This window comes from Chelmon rostratus, chromosome 10, assembly GCF_017976325.1.
Source record: "Chelmon rostratus isolate fCheRos1 chromosome 10, fCheRos1.pri, whole genome shotgun sequence".
NCBI lineage: Eukaryota > Metazoa > Chordata > Actinopteri > Chaetodontiformes > Chaetodontidae > Chelmon > Chelmon rostratus.
The window spans coordinates 21,431,695-21,459,484 of NC_055667.1; the positions used below are offsets into that span (position 1 = coordinate 21,431,695).

General features: G+C 42.4%; 3 protein-coding genes across 4 annotated transcripts in view; all 3 read right to left on the bottom strand.

The window, feature by feature from the left end:
• LOC121612610 (synaptotagmin-2-like) overlaps positions 1-21,603 on the bottom strand; it is a 56,426-nt gene extending 34,823 nt beyond the window's left edge. The window contains exons 1-2 of one of the 2 annotated variants that reach the window (XM_041945616.1): positions 21,529-21,603; positions 21,364-21,427 (exon numbers count right to left, since the gene is read on the bottom strand). The gene's annotated coding sequence lies outside the window, so the exon portion shown is untranslated. Of the gene's footprint in view, positions 1-8,584; positions 8,610-21,363; positions 21,428-21,528 lie in introns of those variants that run through there. The other variant, XM_041945615.1, reaches the window with a different exon arrangement.
• A 1,525-nt stretch (positions 21,604-23,128) lies between these two features.
• Positions 23,129-24,954, bottom strand: oard1 (O-acyl-ADP-ribose deacylase 1). The gene is made up of 5 exons (XM_041946343.1): positions 24,660-24,954; positions 24,343-24,508; positions 23,837-23,895; positions 23,620-23,732; positions 23,129-23,459 (listed from the first exon to the last, which is right to left on the bottom strand). The coding sequence occupies exons 1-5, from the start codon at positions 24,789-24,791 to the stop codon at positions 23,312-23,314; spliced, it is 618 nt and encodes a 205-aa protein (XP_041802277.1). The 5' UTR covers positions 24,792-24,954; the 3' UTR covers positions 23,129-23,311.
• Positions 24,955-25,332: 378 nt separating this feature from the next.
• Positions 25,333-27,570, bottom strand: guca1b (guanylate cyclase activator 1B). The gene is made up of 4 exons (XM_041945826.1): positions 27,139-27,570; positions 26,508-26,657; positions 26,263-26,377; positions 25,333-26,035 (listed from the first exon to the last, which is right to left on the bottom strand). The coding sequence occupies exons 1-4, from the start codon at positions 27,340-27,342 to the stop codon at positions 25,911-25,913; spliced, it is 594 nt and encodes a 197-aa protein (XP_041801760.1). The 5' UTR covers positions 27,343-27,570; the 3' UTR covers positions 25,333-25,910.
• Between the last annotated feature and the right edge of the window lie 220 nt (positions 27,571-27,790).

Here is a 27,790-nt window from a genome sequence, read left to right on the forward strand (position 1 = left end):
TTCATCTGTAAGTCCATCTACATCATGCTGTCATTATATGACAAGAACAAGAACATCACAAAGAACGTTAGTGACCAAAAATGGCTTCCACTGATGCAACGTTATATCATCATAACTCAAGGAATAACCATCCGCCATCTTACCTGGGCGCTGTTTACAATACAAACCAATGAGAAGCTACGACAAGCTACTCCTTGTCGGCTGTGCAGCACCTAAGTGCTTCACTAAAACCAGACCAGGGAGGCTGGCATCACGCTCCACACGTCGATAAAAGATGCATTTTTTACATATGGGACAACTAAAACAACAACAAATTAGTGAACTAGGTCACTTTACCATAACATTACCCAAACATTTGACCATGAGGCAGATGTTTCCATGCCAATCAAGTGTAAAGTAAAAATACCACATGTGGATGACAAGGAAAAGTGTGTGTGCCTGTGTGTGTGTGAGGGAGATCTTGCCTTATGTACAATTTATGACATAAATATAATATTTTACAGTAAGTGTGCTTCTCTCTTGCATTTCTTATTGTAAATGCCTGCCAATGTAGGCCATCATACTCAATCTATTTAGGATTTCTACATAAAAGATAATGCTTAATGTTGTATATCAGCCATTCAGAACACCAAAGACAGTTCATGCATATTCAGTTCAGGCAGTGAAAGCATGATTTGTTAGCTTGGAGCTATAATAATCTGAATAGTACCAATTCCACCAACACTGGCTCATTCTAAACAGGCACAGCTGTCTTCTGCTCATTACTTTAAATACAACACAGTTCTATATATAATCCTCTTTCACTATAGTTTACACATACAGCAAGGCTAAAACTGGACCAGGTAACATGGCTGCCATATGTTTCCAGCCTGGAACGGGAACATTACCTCCAGTGTTTTAATATCTCCACCTCCACGACTGTTCTGCCACCAGCCGCTGGGTGCAGTTGGATGCTGTTCCCAGCAGCAACCCCTGCTGGCTTCACGTCCAAAGCAGCTTAACTGTCATTGTTACAGCTGCCATTTTGTCAGATCTGTGACCAAACAAGCGCTGTCAGGCATCTTTTATCTACTCTCTATACGCCCTTACTGGAGTGTTATCTGTAGATATTCTTTTATTCAAGCTGCTTGTGATTTAGTAGGATTTTGTTTTGTGTGATCATCTTACTGCTAACCAAGCTAGCTACTATATTAGCTGTCTGTAGCTAATGTTTTGCTAAAACAGCATTCACAGTAGCTACTGAATTACTGCTGAGCTAACTGCTGTGTATTTTACAGTCTTTACTTTTACTGTTGTGTACTTTATGTGTTTACTAGTTGAAATACTGGATTGAATTTATAGTACAATTCCAAATTGATCATTTTTAGTAAGTGAGGACAAGCAGAGTTACAGCAGCTTATGCTGATATTTATTTGGTAAATAAATGCTCCCAGGCCAGAGATATTCTTGCTTTTTAACCACGAGTTTGTGAAAATAACCGGCTGTGAACGTAATTGTTCACGTACTTGCTTACGTACTGCACGTGTTACTGGAGGATACCACTAGAGGGCACACCTCAGATCTCAGACTGTAGGGAATGTCTGGATTTGCATGATGTAAACAACAAACATGGCGACGCTCATGGAGGTCACTGTTTTGTTATTGTTGAGATCACAGCAGAAAAAGCGAGATCATGGAGGGTCTAAATCAAGCATATTGTGCATTTCTGTTGGTCTGTCAATGCGAGAAACTGACGATGAGAAACACCAAACAACAAAGCAGCCGCAACGTGCATGCAAACGCGTGGCTAAAAGTTTATCTCCATCCATATAAGCAATGTCTGTTCTGTCTGAAGTGGGTGATATTATTGATCTATGATATTCACGTGGTTTTATGATTTATGAGGCTTCATTCTGGTGCCATGTGCTGTTAAAACACCTCGAACAAGGCTCAGTGGTTTGCATGTGGGAGCAGTGTTAGATGTTACAAGGTATAAGGGATTATTGGGAGTCTTGTATTTATTATTTGCAGCACATTTGTGGGAAAAAAAATAGATTTTAAATTAGATGTAAACTAGGAAAGTGAAAACAGTTTCCTTGTTATTGTACTAGCTCTATTTATATAATTTAATCAATTTCCAATATGTTATCACTGTCACTGAATTTGCACAAAGGCCGGCTGCTGTCTTGAGGGCTGAAGAACGATAAAGGACTGTGAACCAACACCCTTAAGCCCTGATAATTTGAGACTATCTTGCATTAAGTCCAACAGAGATCTTATTTAATTTAGAGGCACAGGTTAAAAACGACGGGCTACAAATCTATCTCAGCTGAATTTAAAATGGCTGCGTCAAATCAATTTCAATGTCCTGCCTGGCAGCATTTAAAAAGTAATTGCTCCATCAGCCACATGACAAAGCATAAACACCAACAAGAAAGATTTAGCCTTTTTTTTTCAGTCTTTACAGGGAAACGATGATCTTACTTCACTTATTTCAAACAAGTGCGATTTTTCACAAGGCTACTGTCCATAAATCCTGGCGGAGGGCGCCCACTGCCCCTCGGCTACCTGCTTCACTGGGAGACAAGACCTGTGTTTATGTGCAGAAATAAGGCAATTCATCATCCGGTCCCACAGAAATGGTCAACAGCAGGGACGAGACAGTACACAATTCCAGATTAATTGCTTCCCTCCTCGCCTGCCCAGTGAATGAAACATAACACTACAAACCACACAAGACAGAGAGTGAGATTAAATATTATTAAGAGTAATGAAATGTATCAGTATCGTATCTGTTTTGCGCATTAACATTGCATAAATATAAGAGCATGATGACAGATCTAATTGTATAATGCATTGAGTTAACAGCTTATTATCTTAATGGGAATAATTGGTTGACTTTTATAGAGGAGGACAATCTGTGCAAAGACAAATGCAGGAGGGGAGAAACGCTCAAAAGCCTCCAGTCTCTGAATTACATGCTTCCTGAGAGCAGTGTGGCGCTAGAAAAACAACAAACTCCTCAGGGGACCAACAAACTCTTATAAATGTCAAATAGGTTTTAGTAATATTCTCTGCAAGCAACTATTTCTTTTGGACAGGGCCTCTCAACATAATAAAGCACATTACCTACCAGGTCTCGCTATAGCTGGAGGAATGATCTATTCTAGTGTTTGGTGAGTGCCACATTTCTGTTCAGAACCGCTGCATTGATTCATCTTTGTGTTATGATTGCATTTTACGATTTGGAGGTCTGAAATGGCCGCGAGTGTCTTGTTATGAAACTACAGAAGCGATCAACTTGTCAGAAGGAAGGGTGGATGTTCTTATTTGCTCCTTGTAATGCGGTCAAAGGTATTGTAGGACAAACGACAGACAAGCCGCAAGTGGGAAACAGAGCGGCTGCTCATGGGGATCGTTCACCTTCACATCGTCGGTGAACTCTATTACAAGGCAGGCCCAAATCTTGGAAACCACTGCGCCATTAGTCAAACACAGATTGAGTGTGACAGCTCACCTCTCATGATGAGCTCCTTGCAGCACATACCCAGCTGACTCTCGTCACTGCACAGTTACAGCCCATAGAACAAGTGGAAACACAGACGGACTTTTACCATGTAATAAACCCGTCAAGTCAAAAAAATCTGTTTAACATTGAGAATAATGAAAAACAATCTTCTCTGTGACTGAAACATCAGTCAATAAGGAGCCGCCCTATTACACTGTTTAAACAGCTGAGCCGCAACATGCTGAATTTAAGCACAAATACCTCTAAAGCTGGAGTCGGTAACGTTGGAGAAACCAGCAAGAGTAAGTAAAAATCCCGGCGCCTCGCTTCAGGCCTCCCACCAATCCCACGCCACCAAAACACAGAAGCGTGCACTGCCTGACGACTGCTGGAGGTCGAGAGTGGGGAGAGGGGAGAGGGACGCAGCGCTGTCATCGCCGACCGAATCCAGCGACCTCACGTCTCAATCACACGTGAGAAAACTTCTAACATTATGACAATGAATGGAAACAGATATGGATGCTGCTGGCGCTCACAGCTGGCATGCTAGCATGTTAGTACTGAGAAACTTTGGCTGCCATTCTTGAGTAGCTCGCCACAGCTTTATCAATATATGTACAATATATGTATATTTATACTGCATTATTCGACTACTACCATGTTAATATTACTATTATTATTACTATATATTACTATATACTATTGCTATGTATGTTACTATTAATGTTATTATGATTATAATGTTAGTATTAGCAGTATTCTTGTATTCTATTATTCTTGTTGGTAGAAATGTTGCATAACAACAACTGAACTGACCCAGTTTCCCCTCTGGGATCAATAAACTGTTCTCATTCTGATTCTGATTCTGCAGGAGCAGAGTGTGCACTGGTAGGCAGGTACGTAGGTACACAGGCAGGTAGGCCGTCCACTCATTTCGTTCAGCCTGGATGAAATGACTGGATGGGCTTATCGCAGGCCTGCGACAGCCACAAACGCTGCATTTTATGCATGTTTTTCTTTGTCGTTGGATTTGATTCGCTGACTGCAGGTTGGTGCTTTCCTCCATGACAATCTCTCATCAGTCTTTAATGTCACATACCTGCAGCTCCTTCATGAATGACAAACTGCTCCCGTTTTAACAGTTCAATACATCCTTGCTCTCGTCTGATGATTTCTTCAATTGTGTATAAAAGAGCAGTCTTATTTAATTTTTAAAATTAATGGCATTGCCTCTCAGCACATCTCTCATGTATTCAAAAAGTCGCCGTCTCCAGTTGAACGATGGGAAAAGATCTGACCTAAGAACATTGCGATATTTAACTGAGATCATCTGTAAAGTAGACGGAGAGTCGTTTTCAATTAAGCGCTCATTAAAAACTAAATTAGGCGCTGACCTTTGAAACGTACCAGCACGGGGAAAAGAAGGGAAAGGTAGCCGTGTACTTGAACACATCCATCTCTGATTAAAATGAGAACTCTCTGTGTTTCGTTTCACGAGCCTCTGAAATAATTCTATTAAAAAATGCCCCCAAACAACAAGCAAAACATCTACACGGTGTTTTTCTTTTTAAACATGCTGCCGTTGTGTTTGCATTGATCTCCAGTGGTTAGCGATCAAATCAGGAGTATTGTTCTCAGCTGAAAGATGTGGTTATAATTAAGTAAAAAGTGTTTGAAGAGATCAGCTGCATGGTTGCTAATATTCATGAATAGCTTCTCACATTTAGAAATGAATGCATTCATTTATAAATTAACTAATATTCCTGAACAAATCTATGAAAGAATCATAACCACAAAGAAATGTTTGACTTTCAGACACAATCAGAAAGACAAGCGGTCGTACATTGGGGTGCTCCTGCAGGCAGACGGTCGAGTATTATCACCTGTCCTCGCGTAGCCTCGTAATCTGAGAGCAGCATCAACAATCAATGGAGGGAGGAAAAGAGAAGACAAGACCAGTCGATACCTGTTAAGAACACTACGGTAATTGTGCACTTATCAGTTTGGAGCGGCTAGCTGCTATGAACTTTAAGGAGCCTGAATCGGTGACCATCCCTAAGATAACACTTCATTTCATTTTCAAAAACGGCTTCTCCAACATTTTCCTGCACAGTCGATTATTGTGATCAAGAGCTGTTTCAAAGGCTCTAACAGAAATACTTCCCATTTCCTCTTTGTGTATAACAAGGTGTCGCATTCAGTGTAACACGAGCGGCGATCAGAATAAGACAATTAAAAGATCGTTATTGCAAAGGTCAACTGAATCAATACTGACACAAATCTATATGTTGAACTCGTAACCAGTCTACGTACTGTAGCTGTGAGCCTGCCATATCAATGAGGTGTCACAGAAGCACAGGGACGCTTGGTGAATGCTAAAAAACTATGCTCATGCTAATGCTAATATAACTGCTAGGTATCATCAGGTTTAAATGATAAAACTTTCTACTGCTGCCACCAAATTTCAGGAAAATCCATCCAATAACTGCTAAGACATTTCCTAAGAGCCAAAAAGTCAAACTGCCGGCAGCTTTAGAGGAAAATTCTGAGATTATTCCAATAACTTGAGATATTTCCGTCCGGACATTTTCCATCCATAAAGCCAAGTCACCAGCATGGATAAATTCAGTAACATAACAGCTTTTGTACCCTGTGGCTAAAAGTAACTGAAAAAGTTTGACTCAGACACAGTGCGGAGCCATCAGACAGAGCTGGCAGTCGGTGTCAGCTGGCCGGAAAACAAAAACTCTTCTAAGGTTAGGAAATGTTTCAACAACTTGCTTTAAATTTTGGGCCAAAATGCAGTTTGAAATATTCCAAGGGCCACACTCCCTAACATGGGTCCATTTTATGAGCCCATCAAATTATCCCAGCAGGATGTTGCACTGGTACCATGAGAAGCAATGGTGGCTTTTACAGGAGGGCAGGGGGACCCAGAGCCCACACTCACCAAGGGGCCCCAATAAGGAGCCTGTAAGCCCACTCACTGCTGCATCCTGTAAGGTAGAAAATATATCTAAAAAATCTGATTTAATATCATTCAGTGGACAACGCATGCACCTGCACCTCTCTGTACTGGTGGTAGTGAAGTGTATCTACAGTGTCGCCTGTGTGGTACCCCCTGAGGGGAGCCCCTGACCTTCGCTTCTGGAGACTTGGAAGTCATTTAAATTGGTAGTTAAAGCACTGTGTGGAAAGATTTCTTTTTTAAAAACCTTAGTTTTATAATTAATCTAGTTAGTGAGTTAGATACGTTGCAGTATATGTTTGAAGAAGGTTGGTGTCCCATTTTGAATTAGCACTTGAAATTAGTGTTTTTTGTGCTATTCGACATTATGTACTAGAATGTGATACTTTAAGTATTGCAATATACAGCTCCTTGCAAGGCACTTAACTGTACCACACATGTTTTTATGTTAAGCCCTGAAAAATATGATATTATGTAGATATATTATTATTATAGGAATATAACAGTGATATTTTATATTATTCAGAGACTGAGGAAGAGGGCCGACATCGTAACTTCACCCCTGATTGGAAGCAAAACAATTTGGATTATTAAATGTCACTTCTGGAGCTGCAAACAAAGACTGCATGATGTAGTTACTGCAACCAGGAGGCGTCAGGGACAAAACAGAACAACATTCAACACATTTGCTCACCTTGCTGCCGAGAAGAAACTAAGGTTTAACCATGTTAATGATGACGTGATGCGGTGTAATACATCAGATCCACTTATAATGTCACCAACTTCCCTTTAAACAAGTTAAATCCTGTCTTTGTCTGTCCTTTTTATGGCTGCTAAACAATCCCAGGTTTACAGATAGCCGCAGGATTACTACACTGAATTAAATCAGTTTCACCATAAAAGTAACCATAATTTGTACCTCTTACTGCATCCAAACAGATGCGAGCTAATGCCCTAACAATTAAAAACCACAGAGCCTGGAAGAAACGCATAGCACACGCTGACTCTTTCTACTCAATTGACGATATGTGAAATCCTACACAGCTAGCTGACAGTATTCTATCAATTATTCAGGAGGAAAAAGGCTCGCAAAAAGAGCTGCACCCCCGGCTATGCAGCAGTAAATCACTGTATAGCACACCATCTGCTGCTTGTCAAAGCCAGTGGTTGCTGTGTGCACAGGAGTGCCGAACAACATTGATCCTTCAGTCTGGCCTGATTTCCATTATGAATCATGGATTAGAAAAGTGCAGGTAAAATAATGTGTGGGCCAAAATGTAGAAGCTCTGGAAAAGAAGCATCAAATTGAGACATCTATTACAGCTATGGCACATTTCTAAAGCCATAGAAGGATTAATTTCACAATGTGAGCATATTTCTGTATCCATCTTGTCTGTTCCACTTGGGCTAAAGGATGTTACTGTAAAAAGAGTGTAAAAATATTCCTCATTAAATATTGAGCTTCGACATGACGGGATGTAAGGATGACTCTCCCTCTCTGCTTTGGGTCCTTCACCCTCGTTGGTGGTTCAAAGCGTAACCTCCTCCAGAGACAAAATGTCCCGTATTCAGACTTCAAAAATGCAACGCCTTCGCTCTTAGGGCTGAGGGCTGGCTTGACATCTGACTAATCGCTGACAAAGCCATGGGTTCAGTTTGCAGACTTACTGTGCGCTGACTATTTCTGGGCAAATGAACAACAGAATTCCCCTCAATATTCACGTATTTGAAGCACAAGAGAAAACATCTGGCAACCATTTTATAACAGGAGATGTAGGTCATCTGGTGCGAGCTGAACCTCGTGACGGTTTTGATTAACTAGCTGTCTTCATAATGCATTTAGTAAAATGAGTATCACCTCCATTTGGTATCTGTCAGAGGACTAATGGCTCGGTCCAGTCGTAGCTCAGCAATTCGCTGGGTATTAGAAAATATGCAACAGTCACAACAGCATTCAGCATTCAAACTGCAGACGTGTCAGGAGAACAAAGTCACTGCGGATTCTCATTATGCCGCTGATTATCAGTTATTCTGCACGTCAAACTCAATATTGTGTCTTGTCAGTCACCCAGTCAGAGAATAACCAGTCTAATTATTTGCTGTGTTTACATTTCCTTCCCCTTCCTTACCGTATTTCTCCTTTCTCGCTCTGCATTCTCTCAGCTGTGAAATGTTAACTGGAGCAAAACTGTCCCAGTAAATACAACTCTGTGCGGTTAAACGTGTTTCAACAGGTTGAGGCGTGTTTACAAAACGGTTCTTCCCCAAATACTGAAAAGCACTGCCCCTTGAAAAGAGCGCTGTGCCTCCAAATAGCAGCACTTGATTATTAGCTGCACCAAATTTAACACACTGCATCATTACGACCTGCACCCCTGGCAGGGCTTAACGTCACCCAGAATGGTCATTAAATAAATCCTGACATAGATTTAAATTATTTTAGCTTCACACAGCTGGAGGAGAAATAACTCCACTTGGTGAATCCTCTTTGTGTTTCATAAATGCTTGATCTGTGGGTGATGCTGCCCATGTAACAATAGGAGCCATTTAACTAACTAAATTCAACTAAAAGAAAAAAACAAAGTCATACTGAACTGCATTCTGAATTTGTCATTTCGTGTAAATTATGCAAACGCACTATAAGTCAGGGCTCAGTTGTGCATCTACTAAATGCTCCAACATTATGTCTGAAAGAGCCCACAGGGAGCAGCAGCTTAGCCGCCAGCGCAGGCTGTTTAAAAGGTGCACCAGCACATAATGCACAGCGCGTTTAACTTCTATTCCAGCTTAACTTTCCAATTTGGATTCATTTTTTTTTCATTTTGTAATATGAAAATGGTGAGGCTGCAAAAATGAAAAGAGCGTTTGTAAAGAGATTCTTAAACTTTTCAGCCGCGTGTCAGGAACTAGATAAGGAGAAAATGTCAGTTTCAGTGTGTGTGTGAATTACTCTGTAATGGCACGACGCAGCTTCACTTTGCTTTCAGACTGAGTGGAGCACAATCAGCTCGTCCCCGTAACTCCATTCATTTCTCATAGAGATGAGGCGCTGGGGAGACCTGGACGGACAGACCTGCCAGCTGAGATTGAGCCAAGCTGTGACGTCGTGCCCTTTTAGAAAAACAACAATCGATAAATAATAGCTCCGTTTGGAAAGTGCAAAAACACTGAAGAAGCTATTTTACAGCAGGTTCAACGAGTCTCTTCGTTCACCTCGAATGTGAACGACTGCAGAAGTGAATGAGTTCAACGAAAGTTTCTGTTGATGCTAATTAGCATTTTAGCATTTAAATCTAACTTGCATTACAAAATATTCTAGCTCAGTTATTTATCTTGTATATGAAAAACTAATTATCAAAATGAGTACATTCAATTACCCTTGTTAGACACTGATTTCAGAGAGGATGTCAAATAATTCAGCCCTGTCGTAGCCAAAAACAATGTCCACTGATCACAGCACTCAGTTGCATCACACTCAAACTCATCTCAAGGGTAGAAAGTTTTTCACAGTGCAGATTCATGCAAACTGATGCCTGCACAATGATCAAAGGGCATAACAAATCGACAGAGAAAATGAGGCTGGATGTAAGAAGGATATCGGTGTGAAGTGCACACTTCTGTACGTAACTTTTCAAGACGCCTTCAAGGAAATGAGATGAGGATTGCTGTGGTTTGGAGTCCCATCAGCCCTATCAATATAAACGCTGATCAAACATGTTTGACGATACAATAATCAGTGGTGGAAAGCAACCACGTTGATGGACTAGGTAGAATTTGGAGGGAGGTTCCATTATGAGCTACTTTTTACTTCCACTCCATTAGATTTTAGAGGTAAATATTGTACTTTTCACTCCACTACATATAATAACAACATATAATAATATATCACCCACAGGGGCCTTTATTCTGCAGAACAAAGTCAGCACGCGGTTTAAAACATGAATAAAAATGGAACGCGGTCATTTGCAAACAAACTGTGAGAACAGCTTTACAAAGTGTTCCTGAGCCCATGTAGTAACATCCTTTATTCAGTCATGTGTTCACAGAGTGGTAAACCTCGCTCCATCCTCACTTGTGAGCGACTGAGCCTTTTGAGGATGCTCCTTTCATACCCAATCATGATACTATCACCTGTTACCAATCAACCTGTTCACCTGTGGAATGTTCCAAACAGGTGTTTTTGGAGCGTTTCACAGCTTTCCCGGTCTTTGTTTGAAACATGTTGCTGCATCAAATTCAGAATAAACAGATATTTACAAAAATCAATGAAGTGTAGGTAAAACATAAAATATATTGTCTTTGTGCTGTTTCAGTTGAGTATAAGTCAAAAAGGATTAGCAAATTTTCCCATTCTGTTTTATTTATATTTTACACAGCGTCCCAACTTTTTTGGAATTGGGGTTGTAGGATTTTGATTAAAGGAATTTAATTTGTAATGGAGTATTTTTAAAATCCTGTATTTGTACTTCCTTCACCACTTTCACCACTTTTCCCAATATATCAAAATCAATAGCATCATCATCAACGCTGTCTTCCTGTGGACGGTGTCGGCAGCACTGCGCCTCCTCCAGGATGCATCGTGCAACACACACAAAGGTCGGTGGTATCCTGCAGATCTTACCATGCTAAATGCACTGACCCTAACTGACCAGTAGGAGTAGGAACAGCATCCCTCACCGGCTTCCCACCCATGAACATAACCAACTGTGTTTGGAGCGCATGACCAAGCTGGACCTGTACTCAGGTCTCTGCAGTGGTAGGTAAGTGTGTAGCCCCTGCACCACCCGTGACTTTCCTTAGGCAGAACAGCTAACTGAATTATTGCCCACTGTGTCAAGGACATTTTAGCAAGAAAGTCTGAGACAGAGAGGAAAAAAAGCAACTAAATATCAAGCTCACTTTCACAGCCCCTTTGACGCATTTCTGTGAGGGGGCACAAACCACCATGTCCTAGATAAACGGTACCCTGCACCACATTGAAAGACTCTCTACAGCAGTCAGGTTTACATAACAGTTGACAATACACGGAGATGCACACCACTCGCAGAGCTCCGTATGAAAAAAAAACAGGCTAAAAAGCTGCCTGACCATCAGTTTAAAAACCACTGAGGATTTTTTTCTACAAAAAAAAAGGGTTTAAAGATGACTCACAGCAACAAATTGGGATAATTTTGTCGAGCAGGTATCATAGTTTACGCTGCTGGATTTTAATTATCTGGTGAGGTAACTGTGTCCCAAAGGGGATCAGGTGAGATACAGAAAGTGATACACAGGGTAGCTTGAGCTTCATAGGATACACGCTTGTTTTTGTGATATCTGCTGAATAATGCACAGTCACAAATGATCAGCGTATTTATTCACCAAACTGCTGGTTCCCTTGTCGTGAACAGTACCGTGGTCAGACTGTTGGTTTGTGCCCCGGGTGACGGCCGGCTAAAGACTCAAATATGACAGACCGCTGCTTGTAACTGGCAGACACAAAAGGAGAATCTGAGCGAGGGTCAGTCCTAAAATGAGACGAGGACAGATAAATACAGCAAGACCAGTGAGCAGTGACAGCAGAGAATAAGGGTGAACACCAGCGTGGCCTTTCAGAGATGAAGATGGACAAAGGATTCTCATGTGACACAGCGGTTGTGTGTTTCCTGTTTGATTGCTAACCATATTTCCTGAATCATGATGTCAGTAAAGTCTATAAAAATGAGATTTTTTTTTAGGCAGGAAGGAAGAAATTTGGTAATGTAGGCAAGATAATGCATGGACCAAAACGCTGATTCACTAAAACAACATGGAGAGAAAAATATGACTCCACAACGTCGTGATTCACTTCGAATTAGTACACAGCTCCCTCCAGGATAGAGCCGGATACCAGGCCACTCCAGCGGCATTTTGGTGCCCCCCCCCCTCACCGCTTGTTTACCTATTTTTCCTCCTGAGCTGTCAGATATTATACAACCCCCTCATGCAAGCTCACGGCAATTACCAGAGCCATGCAATTCAAAAAGCACTCTTATTCAACCAGTGGACACAGTCGGTAAGACAGTGTGCAATGTGTATCTGTGTATCATGAGGCTTTCTGTAATGATTCAGGAAGACTCTCTAGATGAGACTGAAGATTGGAAAAAATGTATTTACGAACAGCTCTCTAGATAACAGTGCTGTGAGTGGGCTGGTGTAACTGGACAAAAAGACGGGAGCAATTATTTTTTGATCAATACAGTACAATGAATGCCGTGCCCTTCTCGCAAGGCCCAACTATTACCAGCCTTATCATGGGAGGAAATAGATTTTGCAACTCTCCATCACGCTCTTGAAGATGGCAACCAATTTGCCGTCAAGCCAATAATCTCGCTGCGAGAGATCGAATCTGCACGACGTCTCCAGCTGGGCCGGCTCGCGCAGCCAAAACATGCAGCGTGCTCCACTCGTTTTTAAGTTCGAGAGAAGTTAGACTAGCCTGGTTCCTGTTTGCTGCTGATGCTTCGTTGGAATGCAGCGTGAGTCAAAACAGGTGCGCCGAATGCAAATGAACGCTGGGAATCTTTTGTTGCGGGAATGGCAGCAGCACAATGACCTGAGCAGAGTACGAGTGAAGAGGATGGCTCAACGCTCAGCGGAGGGCCTGCAGCTTTACAAAGCAGCATAAGTGACCTGCCACTCACACAACTTGAGTTGTTCGTTTGAGTCACAAAACACCTGTGATACCACACTGGAGGTCAGACCTTTGCGATGGATCCAACAGGCAATATTTGTTAGTGCTTGTTTGTACTTTTAGTAGCGGCGGGAGGGGAGTACTAAGAGCTTTTATTGAAGTAAAAGTACTAATATTACAATATCAAGTACTGCTTTGAAAATGTTACTTAAGTAAAGGAATGTAATCTTAATCAGGAATCTGTGACCTGCAGATTATGTGATTTATATATCACTAGATTATCATTACTCACGCATTCATGCTGTTGTAATCGGGTGGAGGTCATTTCTAGCTATTTTATGTAAGGCTGCAACTTCTGACTATTTTCATTAGGATTATTATTAATCTGCAGATGATTTTCTCCATAAATTGATTGATTGTTTGGCTCGTAAGAAATCTGAAAATAGTGAGAAGTGCTGTCACAAGTAAGCAGAGCACAAAGTGACACCTTCACAGTGCTCGTTTTGTCCAACCAACTGTCCAAACCTCAAAAGTATTGCAAGCAAATTAAAACGATTTAAATAATTAAAAGGAAGTGAAGCAAATCCTCACTTTGGAGAAGCCAGAACCATGAAATGCTTTTACATTAAAAGTGCTTTCAATGATTATGAAAAGAGTTGCCAACTCATTTTCTGTCTCATCGTTTTTTGTGTGCAAAAATCTTCATTTGTAAAATAACTAGTAACTAAAGCTGCCAAACAATTGTAGCAGAGTGAAATAACAATAGTAATAATAATTAATAATAGAGTATATATACTTGTTACTCGTTACATTGCACCACTGGTTGTTACTGAGCCACTGTTTTTCCATTAAGCATTCAAAACAAAACTATCATACTAAAGAGCTGCATTTTACATGCTTTGTTATGCAGAGATCATCCTTAAATCGTACGTCAAAGGTAGAAAAACTAAAGCATGCTCTGCATATTTAAATGTACTCATCCCTGAAACTGCTGTTAGAACTCAAAGAGTTGTTTTTAAATTCTGGATGCTGTGTCCTTCGCCTGCACACCGGCCTCAAAAAACTCAAAGAGAAAAGAAGCAGCCTTCATGCTGAGCACCTACTCACACTGCTAAACCATTCTCCCTCCTCCTCTCCTCCTCTCTTTCTATTCCTCTTATTTCTCTCTCCGGGTGATATTACACTGCACAGTGTTCCACTAATGAAAAACATAAATCCTTGTATACCTGTGATTTGCAAACAAACAAACAAACAAACAAAAAAAACCCAAAAAGACTTGCAGGGTGCACAGAGCAACAAAATTATAAAATTCCTCACAACAGCAGCCTGCAGTTTAAAGTAATTTCGAGACTTTCATAGTTTGACACACGCTCGGAACAATTTCAGAGTCTGAGTTTATGTTCAAGCAGGAAAAAAGACCTTTTTTTTTCCCTCCAAGGTTTCTGTTGATGTTTGCACTGCTCCAAGCGTTCTGAATGTCAGATGGGCAGATTCTCACTTGGCAACTCGTAAGAAATGGCAACTCAGCTCTCCCACTGCAAGACCCCATGGGACTGAAGAGAGAGAGAGAGAACAGAAAATGTCTCCTCGTTTCGAAGATTTCAGGGGACAGAAAAAAAATATATTTAATGAGGCCCTGCGTTGCTTCTCTAAGCCTTCAGACTCTGCTGCCAGATGCCTTTTGGAATAGGCTAGGAAGAAGAAAAACAGAGGAAAATACATACTAAACCCTTGAACTACATTTTTAACGCAGTGAGACCCTGAAGGCATGTTTCTTAAGACAACTGTTGGCAGGCTATCATAGAGTCAACTGTTGTTATTTAGACAAATTAAATCCCTGCTCCTTAACAAGCTTGATATTACAGTTGTAGGATGCACCTTGCACCCTTCTGGGGGCTTCTACCTCCAAGGTTAAATTGTATCTGCCTCTTCTTGCACCTGATAATGTCGAGGTTGTAATTTAAGTGTGATTTTGTGGCTCTTGGGGGACTGGGATGAAATTGCCGTCATTACCGGCTTCCTCTCCGTGTATCGGGAGGCTTGGAGTCGACACAGGGTGCATTTCAAATGCCTCTATGCGATCCCTCAGCCCTTTTGACAAGGACAGATCCCCGCAGAAGATTTTGGCAGACGCAGATCCCAACAAAGAGTGGCGCTGCTTTGAGCTAAAAATAAATAAAGGAAATAAAACAAATTCAATACAATGGAAGGATAACACTGGACAACACTTTGGTCTTATTTCCCAAGCAGGCAGGGCTTCACTGTAAAGCAGGGAGGATGTGAAGGCTGGCCATGTTGCAGCAGAATAGGTGTCAAGAACTCAGAACAGCCCCAGTGATGATGAGGTTAGGTGACAGGGGTGCAAGCGGAGCTGTGTGGTATAGATGTGGTCACCGGCCAGGCAGAATCACCCTGGAGACAGAGGAGCAGGATGCTGAGCTCTGACAGCACCAAAGACAAACACACTCACAGGAAAACCTGGATGCCTTTAATACATGCCTCCGTGAACATTTATTCACATCCCAGAGTGATCACCACAGACCCCAAGTGCATCTTTGTCAAACACATGGCTTTGCATGTGCAGACCTAAATGCACGTGCACACCGCTTGCCGAAGAGGCAGATGTCTCTAATGCAGGGAAACTGGAACACAACTGGGGAGAGGAAAATGGAGACTGTCTCCAAAAAACAATGAGGAACAGCAGGCCTCCTGCACGGACGGGTCCTTTTGTCAGCAGTCAGCGCAATCTCACCACGTAGCCGACACTGAACGGCAACCTCCAATCTGTAAAGAAGATGACTAAATGTAAAAGCAGCCTGCAGAATGAAGCCACTCCTCCTCCTTCCTCATGGTCCAATTCGGACAGACCAGATGAGAGTTACACCAGATGTGTCATATAGGAAACTGCTTTGCTACAAATTGGATGATTAACAGAGCCGTGCAGCCAGCATTGAGGCATTTGGCTGTGGTACACAGCTCAGTGGAGAGCGATTGGCTTTGAGGGCCGAGGGAGCAGATGGGACGGGGACACGGAGCTGGACCAAAACGATTGACTGTGCCTCCTTGGTTTTCCATCAAAATATCACTTCCACACTCGCCTGTACTCAGGAGTGATTCCACACACACACACACACACACACACACACACACAAAAGAGGTAGCTCTGTTTCGAGCAGAATTGCAGCGGCTTGTTCTTCCTGGCAAGTTATCTCCGCCTTTAGCTCCACCCTCTTAACATTAATTATGCAGCTCAATGCAGCACTCTGAATCCCTGCTGCAGCTCACCCACACTACAATATTCTACCGCTTTCTCCCACTCTCTGTGTCTCTCTCTCTCTCTCTCACACACACACACAGAAAAAACACAGTGTTTCTCTCCTTTTCCCCTTCATGACTACATTCTCAACTATCCACTGACAAAGACAGCATTTTCCTCCAAGCATCACCTTGTGAAGAGTACGCTGCTGCAAGGACAACATGACTGTAGCAATTCTATCTTTGTGTTTTCAAGAGATTTCACAAGGTTACACGCTCTCCCACTTTTCAACCAAAGGCAGAAAATAACAACACATGTGAAACGCAGGTCAGTAAAATATTAAATCTAAATATTTTAATCTATTTCTAAACAACTAGATCTTCCAACATAAGAAGCGAAAATTCTCCAGCACTGTTATAAACACAATAATTCAAACATCTGACACATTTGATGTGAATGAATACATTTACATTCATTGCAAGTTGGATTACTACCTTCAGTTGCAGCGTGACTCACAGGCAGCACACATTTTTGCCTTATCATTTTCAAAGCCTGGTGCTGATTTCATTGCAAATCAGACGCAAACACGGCGTGATGTGCTGAGGCAAACACACTTAGCAGCTCAAACACCTGGCTGGCGAGGTGTAATTGACTCAACTACTCCTGAACACAGCGAGAGACACAATCAGACCTTGTCACAGGAGTCCACCCTACGCAATGTGAATCAGCCACATCAGCAAAGCAGAGAACATACAAAGAGGGAAGCTCTCACGCTTCAGCCATCCGACCCCCCCCTTCCGTGCCCCTCCGGGCAGGCAGTGGGACGGAAACGTAGCAACTGTTTATAGAAGCAGAAACGAGCTTCTCCTTCGTTTCCTAGAGCTTTCACATTATTAAGATTCATCTCACATCTGCATGCATGTGTCTGTGTCCTCGCGTGTGTGTGTGACACAGAGAGAGAGAGAGAAAGAGAGAGAGAGAGAGTACTGCTTGTCCGGCCAAAAGCTGTATAATTAAACCAATAAAACTTAAGTGTGAGGCTATCCTGCGTGAGTCATGGATGCATTCTGCACGCTGCCTGACTTTAAACTGTATAAACGTTTTTTTCTCCCAGGTGAGCTCACATCAGAAGACGGTCTTAGCAGTTATTCATGGGATCATTATTTCTTACTCACCATGCAGGGCATCATCAACAAAATGTCAGGCCACAGGCATACAGAACAAACACCAGCTATTTAAGGGTACATGTTGTTTGTCGCCCTATTGTTGCCATTTCAATAAGTTCAATAAAGTGTCTGTCTGTGTTTGCAAAGATGCTACCCCTGGAACAAAAGCAAACAGCGAGGCAGATGTTCCTAATGAGGAAAACATGGCGAGGGACGGTGATATGATTCAGCTGGTATCGGGTGAAGTGACTGTGTTCTATGCTTACATAATCCAGGGGGAGCGTGAATTGACTGCTCCCTCTCTCTACATGACAATGCGCTGGCAGGCACAGATCGGTTGCTTTGTCGAGAACGCCGCCTTTCTCATCACTCCTTAAAAATCTGTGCATCGTCAGACGTCCAGAATGCACAACGGCGGGTCAAAAGCTGTTTGTGAGGTTGCTGCTCATCAGCAGGCAGCCCTCTGCGCTGTGCAGCTCTGCTGCTGCAGGGGTCTTTTCAGTGCATGGAACCGGATGGTGAGCAGAGAACACAGCGGGGGCTGGGCACCGCAATGTACTGCAGTGCTCGTAGCTCTGCTATGCACACCCACTCTCTTCCATTCTTGCTCTGCCTCTGACGATCTCTCAATCTCTCGCTCTATCGCTCGCCCTCTCTCGCCCGTACTTGTATCATTTGTCTTGCCTTCCTCTCGTCACTGTCCTCTCATTGCTTTTGTCCTTTTTCATTCCCATTTTCCTCCGCACTCTCAAAGATGATCATAATCCACGCGTCCAACACCATCTCTGTCCGGCTCGCCGTCACTCGCATGCACGTTAACGAGCACAGTTAGAAACACATTTACACAAATACATGAATAAATACATCCTGCAACCTTCCCTTGGAGAGGATGATGAAGTGGACTCTTCCTGGTTAATGAGAGGGCACACACACACACTTTCTGTCCTTCTGGCACTTCACTGGATTTATCACAGTGTTATTCTAGTATCCCCAAGAGGATCACTCACATCTGCACTGTTTCACCTATGCAGCACAATAACACAGGAGTAGCACTATTTCTGCTTGTTTGGTGAGTTTTTACAGCACGTCTTCTCGTCCTGACATGGAGAGTTTGGGGATGGCTGCTAACTGTGGTATGTCACAGTGACAGCCTTTGTTGCTCCGCTATGTTGCATTTACCATCATTGACAGGGACGCACTAAACACAGGGTGTCAAACATGGAGGATGAGCAATGACAAGCCCAGCAGCTGCTCCCTTCCTCCCAAAAACCCACAAATCTTAGAAAAAGTTGCAGCACGTTACCCATTTAGAGTAAGAGAACAGACAATACAAAAATAAACCTTGAAAGGCAATTTGCTGATCCTACCAGCCATCCTTACCCAGCACTTACTGAAGTAAATTCCTGCACATGGCCAGGACTGTTTATGTTGTGCAGCCTGATTCAAGAAGCTACTAAAAAGCTAAAATTATACTGAAGTAGATCACAGAATACAGGTCAGTGTGTTCAAACCAGCCATTTTAACTAATGGTTAACTCTCCTCCATCTCTCGCCTTCTGCTTCTATTCTAAAGAGGGACACTGGCTAATTCTTGGGAACAGCGAGGGGTCTCATTTCCGTTTGCCATTAGAGGAATGAGGTTTCTGATCATTGGTATCTAAATGAGTTTCTCAGTGTGCCGGCTGCGTCCTGCAGAGACACTTTCCTGGCCGCTCTCAACCATGGCATGAAACAAAGCATTAAGTGACAGCAGGTGTCTTAACTGTACGGGCTGCAGACGTTGCATGTTCTACATTGTCTTTTCATGGACGCAACATTAAACTGCTGTCTTTCACCACCTCCTCAACTGTCTTTAAATTGATTCCTGGGAAACATAATTAGCTACTAGCCACTATCAGCCGGCACAATGCATTATTTCTGCTCTTCCAATAATATTATCCTTATGAGTGTGTGTTTTTGCCCAAATATTCCCATGTAACAAGCAGATGTCAAAGCTGAGTGATTCTGCTGCTGCACTCGACTTCATCCCACAGTGTGATGTGTCACTCTGAGCTTTGCAGTGTAAGAGGAGGGTAGAACAAAACCACAGCGCTGACACTCCCACCTGGAGCATACAGCGATAATACAGGTGGACAACGACAGGAAGGACAAAGGTTTTAAAAGGAAACAGCCGGGTCGTGAGTTTTCAGCACCGCTGCAGAAACATATTTCTCTTTAAGGCGGACTGTGTTCTAAAAAAGGAGACGTGCATGAATAATGAAAAGTGTTTTCTTCGCGTCTTCGACTGAGAGGGAAGAAGAATGGCTGAGCCGAGCCAACTGCAATATAAAAGAGAGAGCTGGAAATGTGTAGAAACAGACAGTTTATCAGGTCATTGAAATAGACACACATCCGCCTTAAACAGTCATCCCACCATCGCTGCAAAACACTGGTTTGTTTCCAAGAATCTGAAGGAGGCACCTGTCAAAAGCCTTTGCTCTGAGCTCTGTCCATGGTGCTGAAATGAGTTACATTTCCTTCCCAGCCCTCTCCTTATCCCCGCATATAACTCAGTGCTGAATAATTGAAACATTATTTAAAACCAATTACTGGGATCAGTGGTTCTGGTCGGGATCAAGCGTGTCTTGGGCTTCTATCGACTGTCTGAGGGTGAAAGGTATTAGCCTTATAGTTATATGAAAGCACCAGCACAGTCTGTCCTCTTTATCCTGTCTAACAACGTTTTCCAGCGTGCCCACACAAAATACACTAAGTCCATCCATGTTTCCTCCCCGTTCTGCAGCAGGCCAGCATTCACAGACACCTTCAGCAGAGAAAACACACAGTGCCCACTGCTGGACAGTATCATATCTCCATTCACAAATGATGAAGGTCAGACTTCCAAAAAAAGACGGTGTGATGCAATAAACAAACAGTGAATGTGCTTAAAGAAAGCTGTTTATGAATTCACAGCGAAAAAAACAAAATGTGTTGGTGTGAAACAGCTGCCTGACACGATAAACAAAGAAAGCTCCACTTTCCTTTGCTGTTTGAGCTCATTTTACAATAATGATGAACCATATTTTCATGGTGTAAACACTCCAGTGAAGGAACACAGACACGATCATACTATTTTTTCTGCTTCTTTGGCGCGATGTTGTCAGCAAGCCGAGTTCACCCAATCAGAGAGCCTACTTTTGCTGCAGGCTCTGACTGAAGGAAGTCCCAGAACACCGGATAAACACAACAGAAACTCACCACCAGGCTCAAACGCTATCAGGGCCAATTAAATCTGTTATCTAAGCAGACCCCAGTGAAACCCAGAATACACAATAAGAGCATGCACTACAAAACCAAAAACTGCTGCAGCGCTGGGCACGCTGAGCTTATCAGCGTGCACTGAATGTACAGCAAAACTTTGCCCTTATCCCAACAAGGGATAATAAATAAGTTCAACTGGAGACAGTCATTTTGGAAAGCTGGAAGATGGTGTAAGTGGCTCTGCCTGGAACTGGCTGGATGCTGAGGCAGCTCCACTCAGGGAGGTAATTGGATACTGCAGCACTAGAGAACCGTGTGCACATAAACTTGCCTAGAAGCATCAGGGAGTCCCGCACTAACCTTCCCCCTCCCTCTCTCTTTCCTCCTCTGCTCTTCTGTCAAGTCTTTATCAGGAAAAAAAAAAACCCAAAACATTAAAGTACAAAATCCATGTGCATATTTAAACACAATGACACACGAAAGACTGAAAAGGGGGCAGAAAAGCCGGAACACACACTGACAAAGAACACAAAAACAACTTCAGAAGTGCAGAAAGCCAGCGTGCCTGCAGTAGGAGGAGATCGCAGCTGCTTACCTTCTGTGCAGGTCGCTCTCCTCTGGACACCAAGCTCTTCCCCTTCTCCACAGGCTCCGAGACACTTTGAGATAGAGAGAAAAATAGTCAATCTTCTCTTACTTTCTCTTATTTCCAGTTTCAGAATGAATAAGTCAGGACTCTAACACAGCCCTCTAGACACACCTTTACTCTGTCCTCCTCTAAACTCTACCACATATACACACACAGACACCCATTCAAACGCACCCCAAGACTGGAGTACACAAATTGATAAAGATCTGCTCAGGGGAGGGATAAAAACTACACACACTCACACACACTGCAGTTTTTTTTTCCCTTTCTCTTGCCCACTCGCTCTGCTGCTTTTTTTCCTGCTGTCTTTGCCTGCACTGCCTCCTGATTGGCTAAGCTGCTCTTCAATAACATAAGCTCTCTTCTTTAATTGGAAGGGGGCCAGTTATGTGGTGCACCAGAAGCCCTCCCGCCCTGCTCATCTCTCTCTCTCTCTCTTTTCCCCCCTCTTTTCCCTAAGTGCTAGCAGAGAAGAATGCTGAGCTCTGCAATTTCATACGCATCGAGCAAAGAAAAAAAAAGGGAATGGAGGACAGAGGGAGGGGGCGGGGGTGGGGGCGAGTGGGAGAGAAAAGGAGCGAGAATGGGGGAGAGCATCGGCGGGGAAAGCAGCGGACTGCAGTGGGACAAGCAGAAGCTGCCTGGGAACAAAGAGGCAGGGGCTGTGAGGTGGGGCGAGGGCAGATTTGGATGCACAGCCTCACGAGCTGCAGCATGTTGAGGTGTGACAGGTGACGAAGGGAGATTTCCCCGCACTCACTGCAGCGCAGCTCGGTGGCTCTGCTGCAGTGTGGAGTCTAATTTGCCAGGCAAGAAGGGGGATGGGAAGGGAGGGGGAGGAGGAGGAGGAGGAGAGTGGGGGTTGGTTGCACTGATGCCGAAGTACAGTCTTCCAGCCAGCCAGGATGTATGGGGGGGAGATGGGCAGGCAGCCGCAGTGTACGGCCGTTAGAGCCTTCTCCTCATGAATTATTGAAGGTGCCCCAAAGGAGAGCGGGAGGATCACAGGGTGCAAACTCCTGCTCAGACAGTCTCGCGGCTGCTGAGGTTTATTTTACACCTGGAGTACATGTCGTCAGATCATTAAATAGAGCCCCCTTTAGTTTGAGTATTTCATCCAACTAACATAATAGACTGCTTTGAATAGAGATGACATCGCATTAGCTCTCTGGCCCCCCCACTTCAGATTCATGTGTTTAAAGGCTTTCCCATCCTGGAGAAAATGGATGTGTGGGATTGACTTTGTGGTGTCAGGTTCCGCCCGCCCCTTTCTTTTAGCTCACATCTGGTAGCTCCAATGTGTCCCAGCTGCATTAAAGTACAAAACCTGAGCAGATCAATGATGGCTCATACAATAGCTCAGCCATCTGCAGAGGCTACAATGAGCACTCTGGAAGTTATATGATGCCCACAGACATGCAAATACACTGTTTGCTCAATCAACAATGTAATTGCCTGGTGGATGAATGGGGAAATGAAGAGATACCTGATATTTCAGGCTCAGTGCTGCTGGTTTAAATGATGTTAATCCAGAAAAGACAGGTGGACAAAACCCAGTAACATCTGGATTTAATAATAACTCTATAGGACTCTGTTTTGGATGCAGCTAAAAACTGGTGATTGCTGAAGTGACTGCAGATTATAAATTATCAATGTTTGGTAGAAATATGTCTAATGTGTCATCTACATGCAGAAGTTTATGAGGGTTCAGTTGAATTTTTGCGCACAAAAAGAAAATTTATTTCCATTTAATCTGTAAAATAACATTTTTCACTGAAAAAGATTATCATCATGGCCACGTATTGAGGGAATACAGAAAAGTGCATAAACAGAAAATATGCAATGCAAAATATGTGCAACATAAAATATTACAATTAACAAACTTTTCCATCAATCATCTGCGCATGTTTTCCTGTATCACTCTGGTCTCTGCTCTCTTGGGAAGGCTGTAGACCGTGATGGAGATGTTTGTGTGTTTGAACACCTGTTCCAGGATCAGCGACACTCTGTCCCAGCTCAGTTTATCGAGGCCACAACCGATACTGTCAGAGAGAGAGAGAAAAACATACTGTTCAACTGTAACAGTAACAGAACCAACACGAGTCTTGCCACATTCAGAGCAAATGAGTATCTCTCTCTTGAACCTGGTTTGACGAAGTATCACTATATGACTGTCACTATATGACTGGAAATGCTACAAACCGAGGCATTGATATTCTTGTCACTCCATTTAGTTTACAGTGTGCCTTCATGTCCTTCAGGCTCTGTCTCAGGCTGTCATAGGTCGGTTTCTGGCTGGCCTTTTTCTTTGTGATCTGCAATAACAATACAAAAACAACAACAGGAGAGCAAATATAATATTAACAACATTGTTGTTTGAAAATTTGAAATGGGAACAATTCTAATTAACTGTTTTTACCAGATAATAGACAAAGCGTCTGTCTCTTTTCAACACAGCACACTGTCCCGGCAGCTTTTCTGTTTGGATATAAAAACACAACGTTGACATCAGAATAAGACAATACGAAAACCTCAAACACAATATTTTTTAAAAACCCCTCAAACCTTACTGACACATCAGTGAACTTTTTGTTACAAACTGTTGTGACCCACAAATGTTTATTATAAACTCTATTGGAGATCCTTGCGTTTCCAGACAGGAGGGATTTTTGATAAATGTGTAGAAAATCCGACATCAAGGATATTTTCATGTGATGGGATGATGGAGCCATAAATGCATCCATCCTTTTGTATAAGTTGGCATATATATGTGATCAGACAGTGTAGCATAAGATGATTTTTCCACATGTGAATGCAGGTTTTTAACAGACTTCTGCTAAAAACAAAACTGGTTTCTGGGAATCAGTAGCCTCGAAATAAGACAGTTTCACTCCAGATTAATTTTTAATAGACGGTCTGACTCACTCTGTGCCTTTAACTCCTCTACCCCATTGAACTTTTGCTTGAACATCACTGCTATGCCTGCCCCCATGCGGCAGTCCTCACTAATGCAGTGGGCCAAAGCCTCATCCTCAGGGCAGGAGAACAGGTTCCCGGTGACATAATTCAGCCGAAAGCTGTCTTCTGCAGACTGGCCAGGAGGGGGCAGCATTACACCGTGTGAGGAACAACAGGAAGAACAGGAGAAACAAAAACACTAGTGTTTAGGAAGACAAACTATGACATTTCCACGCATATAATACGAAAACAAAAACAAAATTTCCTCTAAGCGAAAGTCTTACCGTAATTTCGCCAATGTTGACTGGTTTAAGTTCAGACGACACTGACAACAGTGAGTGGCGTACTTGTCCGGTGAGTTTATTAGGCGTGTACAGCCGCGAAGACATCTTCAAACAACGCAGAATTACCGGCATTCAAGTTCTGCTAAAAGATGTTAACGAGTATATTAATGCCACAGTAAAGTGCCACTATAACTTAGAAACAGCTGACAGCAGATACCGCCTTAATACGCCCGACAGGTCGCTCTCCGATAGCTCAGTAGGCTCGTTAGCCTGCACCAGGATTTGAAAAACAACGAACGACGTTATCTTTATATCTTGTCGCGAGAAAATATGAGACCACATGGTTTCCGGGTTATAGTCTGTGATAACAGCATATAATTAATACCAAAACCTATAATTTGACATTTTATTTGTACACAACTTTTTTCTTAGAATATTTATAAAAAACCCTGAAACCTGCCATCAACTAGTTTTTATTTGAAAACTATGAAACTGTCTTTAGTAATCTTGATATTTGTCATTAAGGTGTAGTTTTAAAATGTAATATCTATGAAAATAGTTGCTTTTGAAATTGTATTATTCTCTCTTGCAAATTAGTCAATCATTTATTCATGTCAGATTACTGTAAAACAAAACAGGCAGTGCGAAACTGGCATTTATTTCATGGGTTTATTGTTTTTAAAGACCCCACAAACCCCCAATTGGTGTTTTTATTTATTCTGGTCTGTTCAAGCGCTATTCAGGTTAGTTAGGTGCAACAAAATGATCAAGGAGTTAGGAAAATGGTCATGTGTACATGGCCCCACACAACCCTGAGAAGAGGTCTTATCATCCTAAATAATAAGTGACACCAGTAACACCTCTCTATGGTGGACCATGTTTTTGTGGGGGCTTTAAGTATTTTTATTCATTAACTTTTATGCTCATTTTACAACACAAAACAAAAAAGAAATTATAGTAAGCAGCATGTTATGTCTGCAGCATCTATAAAGTACAGACATAAAAACTGACCTACAAGGACATGATTGCTAAAAATGAGGTAAAAGCTACTGTTGAGGTGTGGAACCTGAACCAAAGCTAATAAACAGGTAGCCCCTTTGCAAGCAAAGTATAGCAGTACAACACCAGGATGAGTGTGTGGTGTTGTCTTGTTTTATATACATATAAACTGCAGAAGATACAAAAGACAGCATGATTGGTCACACATGAAGAATGTGTGTATGTGACAGATTGACAGTCCATGCTCCAGCCTTAAAAGTCAGCACTGCGTCTCCGAACGTCCATCCAGTCCCCAGGGTTGACGTCCATCTGCAGCATCTTCATCACCCACTTGTCCTTCCGTGCTCCATCAATGAACTCATCCAGGGAGAGCTCCCCTAAGTGATGAGGAGTAGTTAGTCTCTGGGCTTATTTTACTATGCATGAATTCATCATTTTGCACAGCTGGGACAAACCTTCCCTTTCGATATACACAAGCAACAATGAACACATGCACACATGCAACATTAACACTCCACAAAGCCATCAAAGCATCTTGACTCAGACTTACTTTGAATCATTCATGAAACATTTTAAGCTGTCCGAGACTGTTACAAACACTCACCATCTCCATTTTCATCAACCAGCTCAAATATCCGGTCAACCACTTGGTCTGGGGTCAGCAGATTGCATTCTTCATCCAGCTCTCCGTGGCAGGCTTTCTTCAGTCGATAGATAGACTGAGAGTAACAGGACAGTATGTCAGAACGACTCTTACATTCGCTAAATTTCATTTAAGCCCACTGATTGAAGTTTTAAAGCTTTACATATCAATAGTTACATAATGTAACTGTGTAAAGTAAATATTACCTCCACAATTTCAAGAAGCTCTGTTTTATCAATGCACCCGCTTCCATCTTTATCATACATTTTGAATGTCCATTTAAGCTTATGTTCCAGTTTACCCCTCAGGACTAAGTTCAAGGCTGCCACGTACTCCAGAAAATCAATGGTGTTGTCCTGCAAATGTGAAGAGAAAGAGTTAAAATGTTATAAAGGGACACTTAACTCCGGCTGCAATACACTAGACACAATACAAAGACTCTTACTAGAACAAAAAATGGGCTGCAGCTAACGATTGTTTTCTCAATGAATTATTTAGACTAAAATCTGTCAGAAAATGCCCATCATAATTTCCCAGAGTTGGGCCCTGGGAAATTGACATGGCCAAATTGCTTGTTTTGTCTGACATTCAGATAAAATATTCAGTTCAGAGAACAAGGAAATGTTCTCATTTCAGAAGCTGGAACCAGTTTTGGAGCATTTTACCTGACTTACCCAAATAATTAACTAAAAATTGTTCTCATTGCAAACGAGTAACACATGCTGCCAATTAACAAATCTTCACTATTACTGTTGCAAGTGAGGTGTCAATACTATGGTGAGGTAAATGGCAAATGTGCAAATCTTAAACTTCCACACACCAGAAGTATGTACTTACGCCATTCTTGTCAAACGCTCGAAACATGTTTTCAATGTAATCTGCAGCCTCTTTGTTATCAGTAACTCCAAAAAAGCTCTTGAACTCGTGCATGAAGAGCGTTCCACTCGGACATTCCACAACAAATTTTTTGTACCATTCCTGCAGCTCTGCCACATCAATTTCCTTGTCGGGGTCGCTATCCTCGCTCAGGCGCTGACCCATTGTGGAAGTTTTTTTTCGCAACTCTCCAAAGACTAAAATTGATTCTTACATTACATGAAACTTGTTGACCTGGGTTACTCTTTCAAAGCTCCCCTCGACATCAGAAAATCCACAAATGTTAGTCCTCAATTGCTGAAGCAAACTTTGTGCAAATCAGCAAAGGCCAAAACGATCAAAATGATGTTTTGTCCATATGAGCTGAACAGTTATTGGACTCTCTATTGCAGCAATCCCATCTGAAAGTGAGGATGAGACACGTTATGGATCACATGATAAGGGATTAGAAATTGACACTTGTCAAAATCAATTAGCTCACAAGCAGATGGTGAGAGGATTTCTTTTTGGCCTTGCTAACGTCCAATCTAAACAGGCAAATGTGTATGCTAACTTTGCAGAAACATACTCCCTAGTAATGGGTTTTAAGTACCTCTATGGCATAATGGACCTT

What these genes read in the sequence shown, in the direction of transcription:
- oard1 (XM_041946343.1), bottom strand. Translation starts at nt 24,791, where the DNA reads ATGCCGGTAATTCTGCGTTGTTTGAAGATGTCTTCGCGGCTGTACACG. An exon ending in GACGCTTTGTCTATTATCTG is followed by an intron (nt 23,733 to 23,836) that starts GTAAAAACAGTT and finishes TTGTTATTGCAG; the next exon opens with ATCACAAAGAAAAAGGCCAG. An exon ending in ACAAGAATATCAATGCCTCG is followed by an intron (nt 23,460 to 23,619) that starts GTTTGTAGCATT and finishes TCTCTCTGACAG; the next exon opens with TATCGGTTGTGGCCTCGATA.
- guca1b (XM_041945826.1), bottom strand. Translation starts at nt 27,342, where the DNA reads ATGGGTCAGCGCCTGAGCGAGGATAGCGACCCCGACAAGGAAATTGAT. An exon ending in GAGCGTTTGACAAGAATGGC is followed by an intron (nt 26,658 to 27,138) that starts GTAAGTACATAC and finishes TCACATTTGCAG; the next exon opens with GACAACACCATTGATTTTCT. An exon ending in GGTTGATGAAAATGGAGATG is followed by an intron (nt 26,036 to 26,262) that starts GTGAGTGTTTGT and finishes CTCATCACTTAG; the next exon opens with GGGAGCTCTCCCTGGATGAG.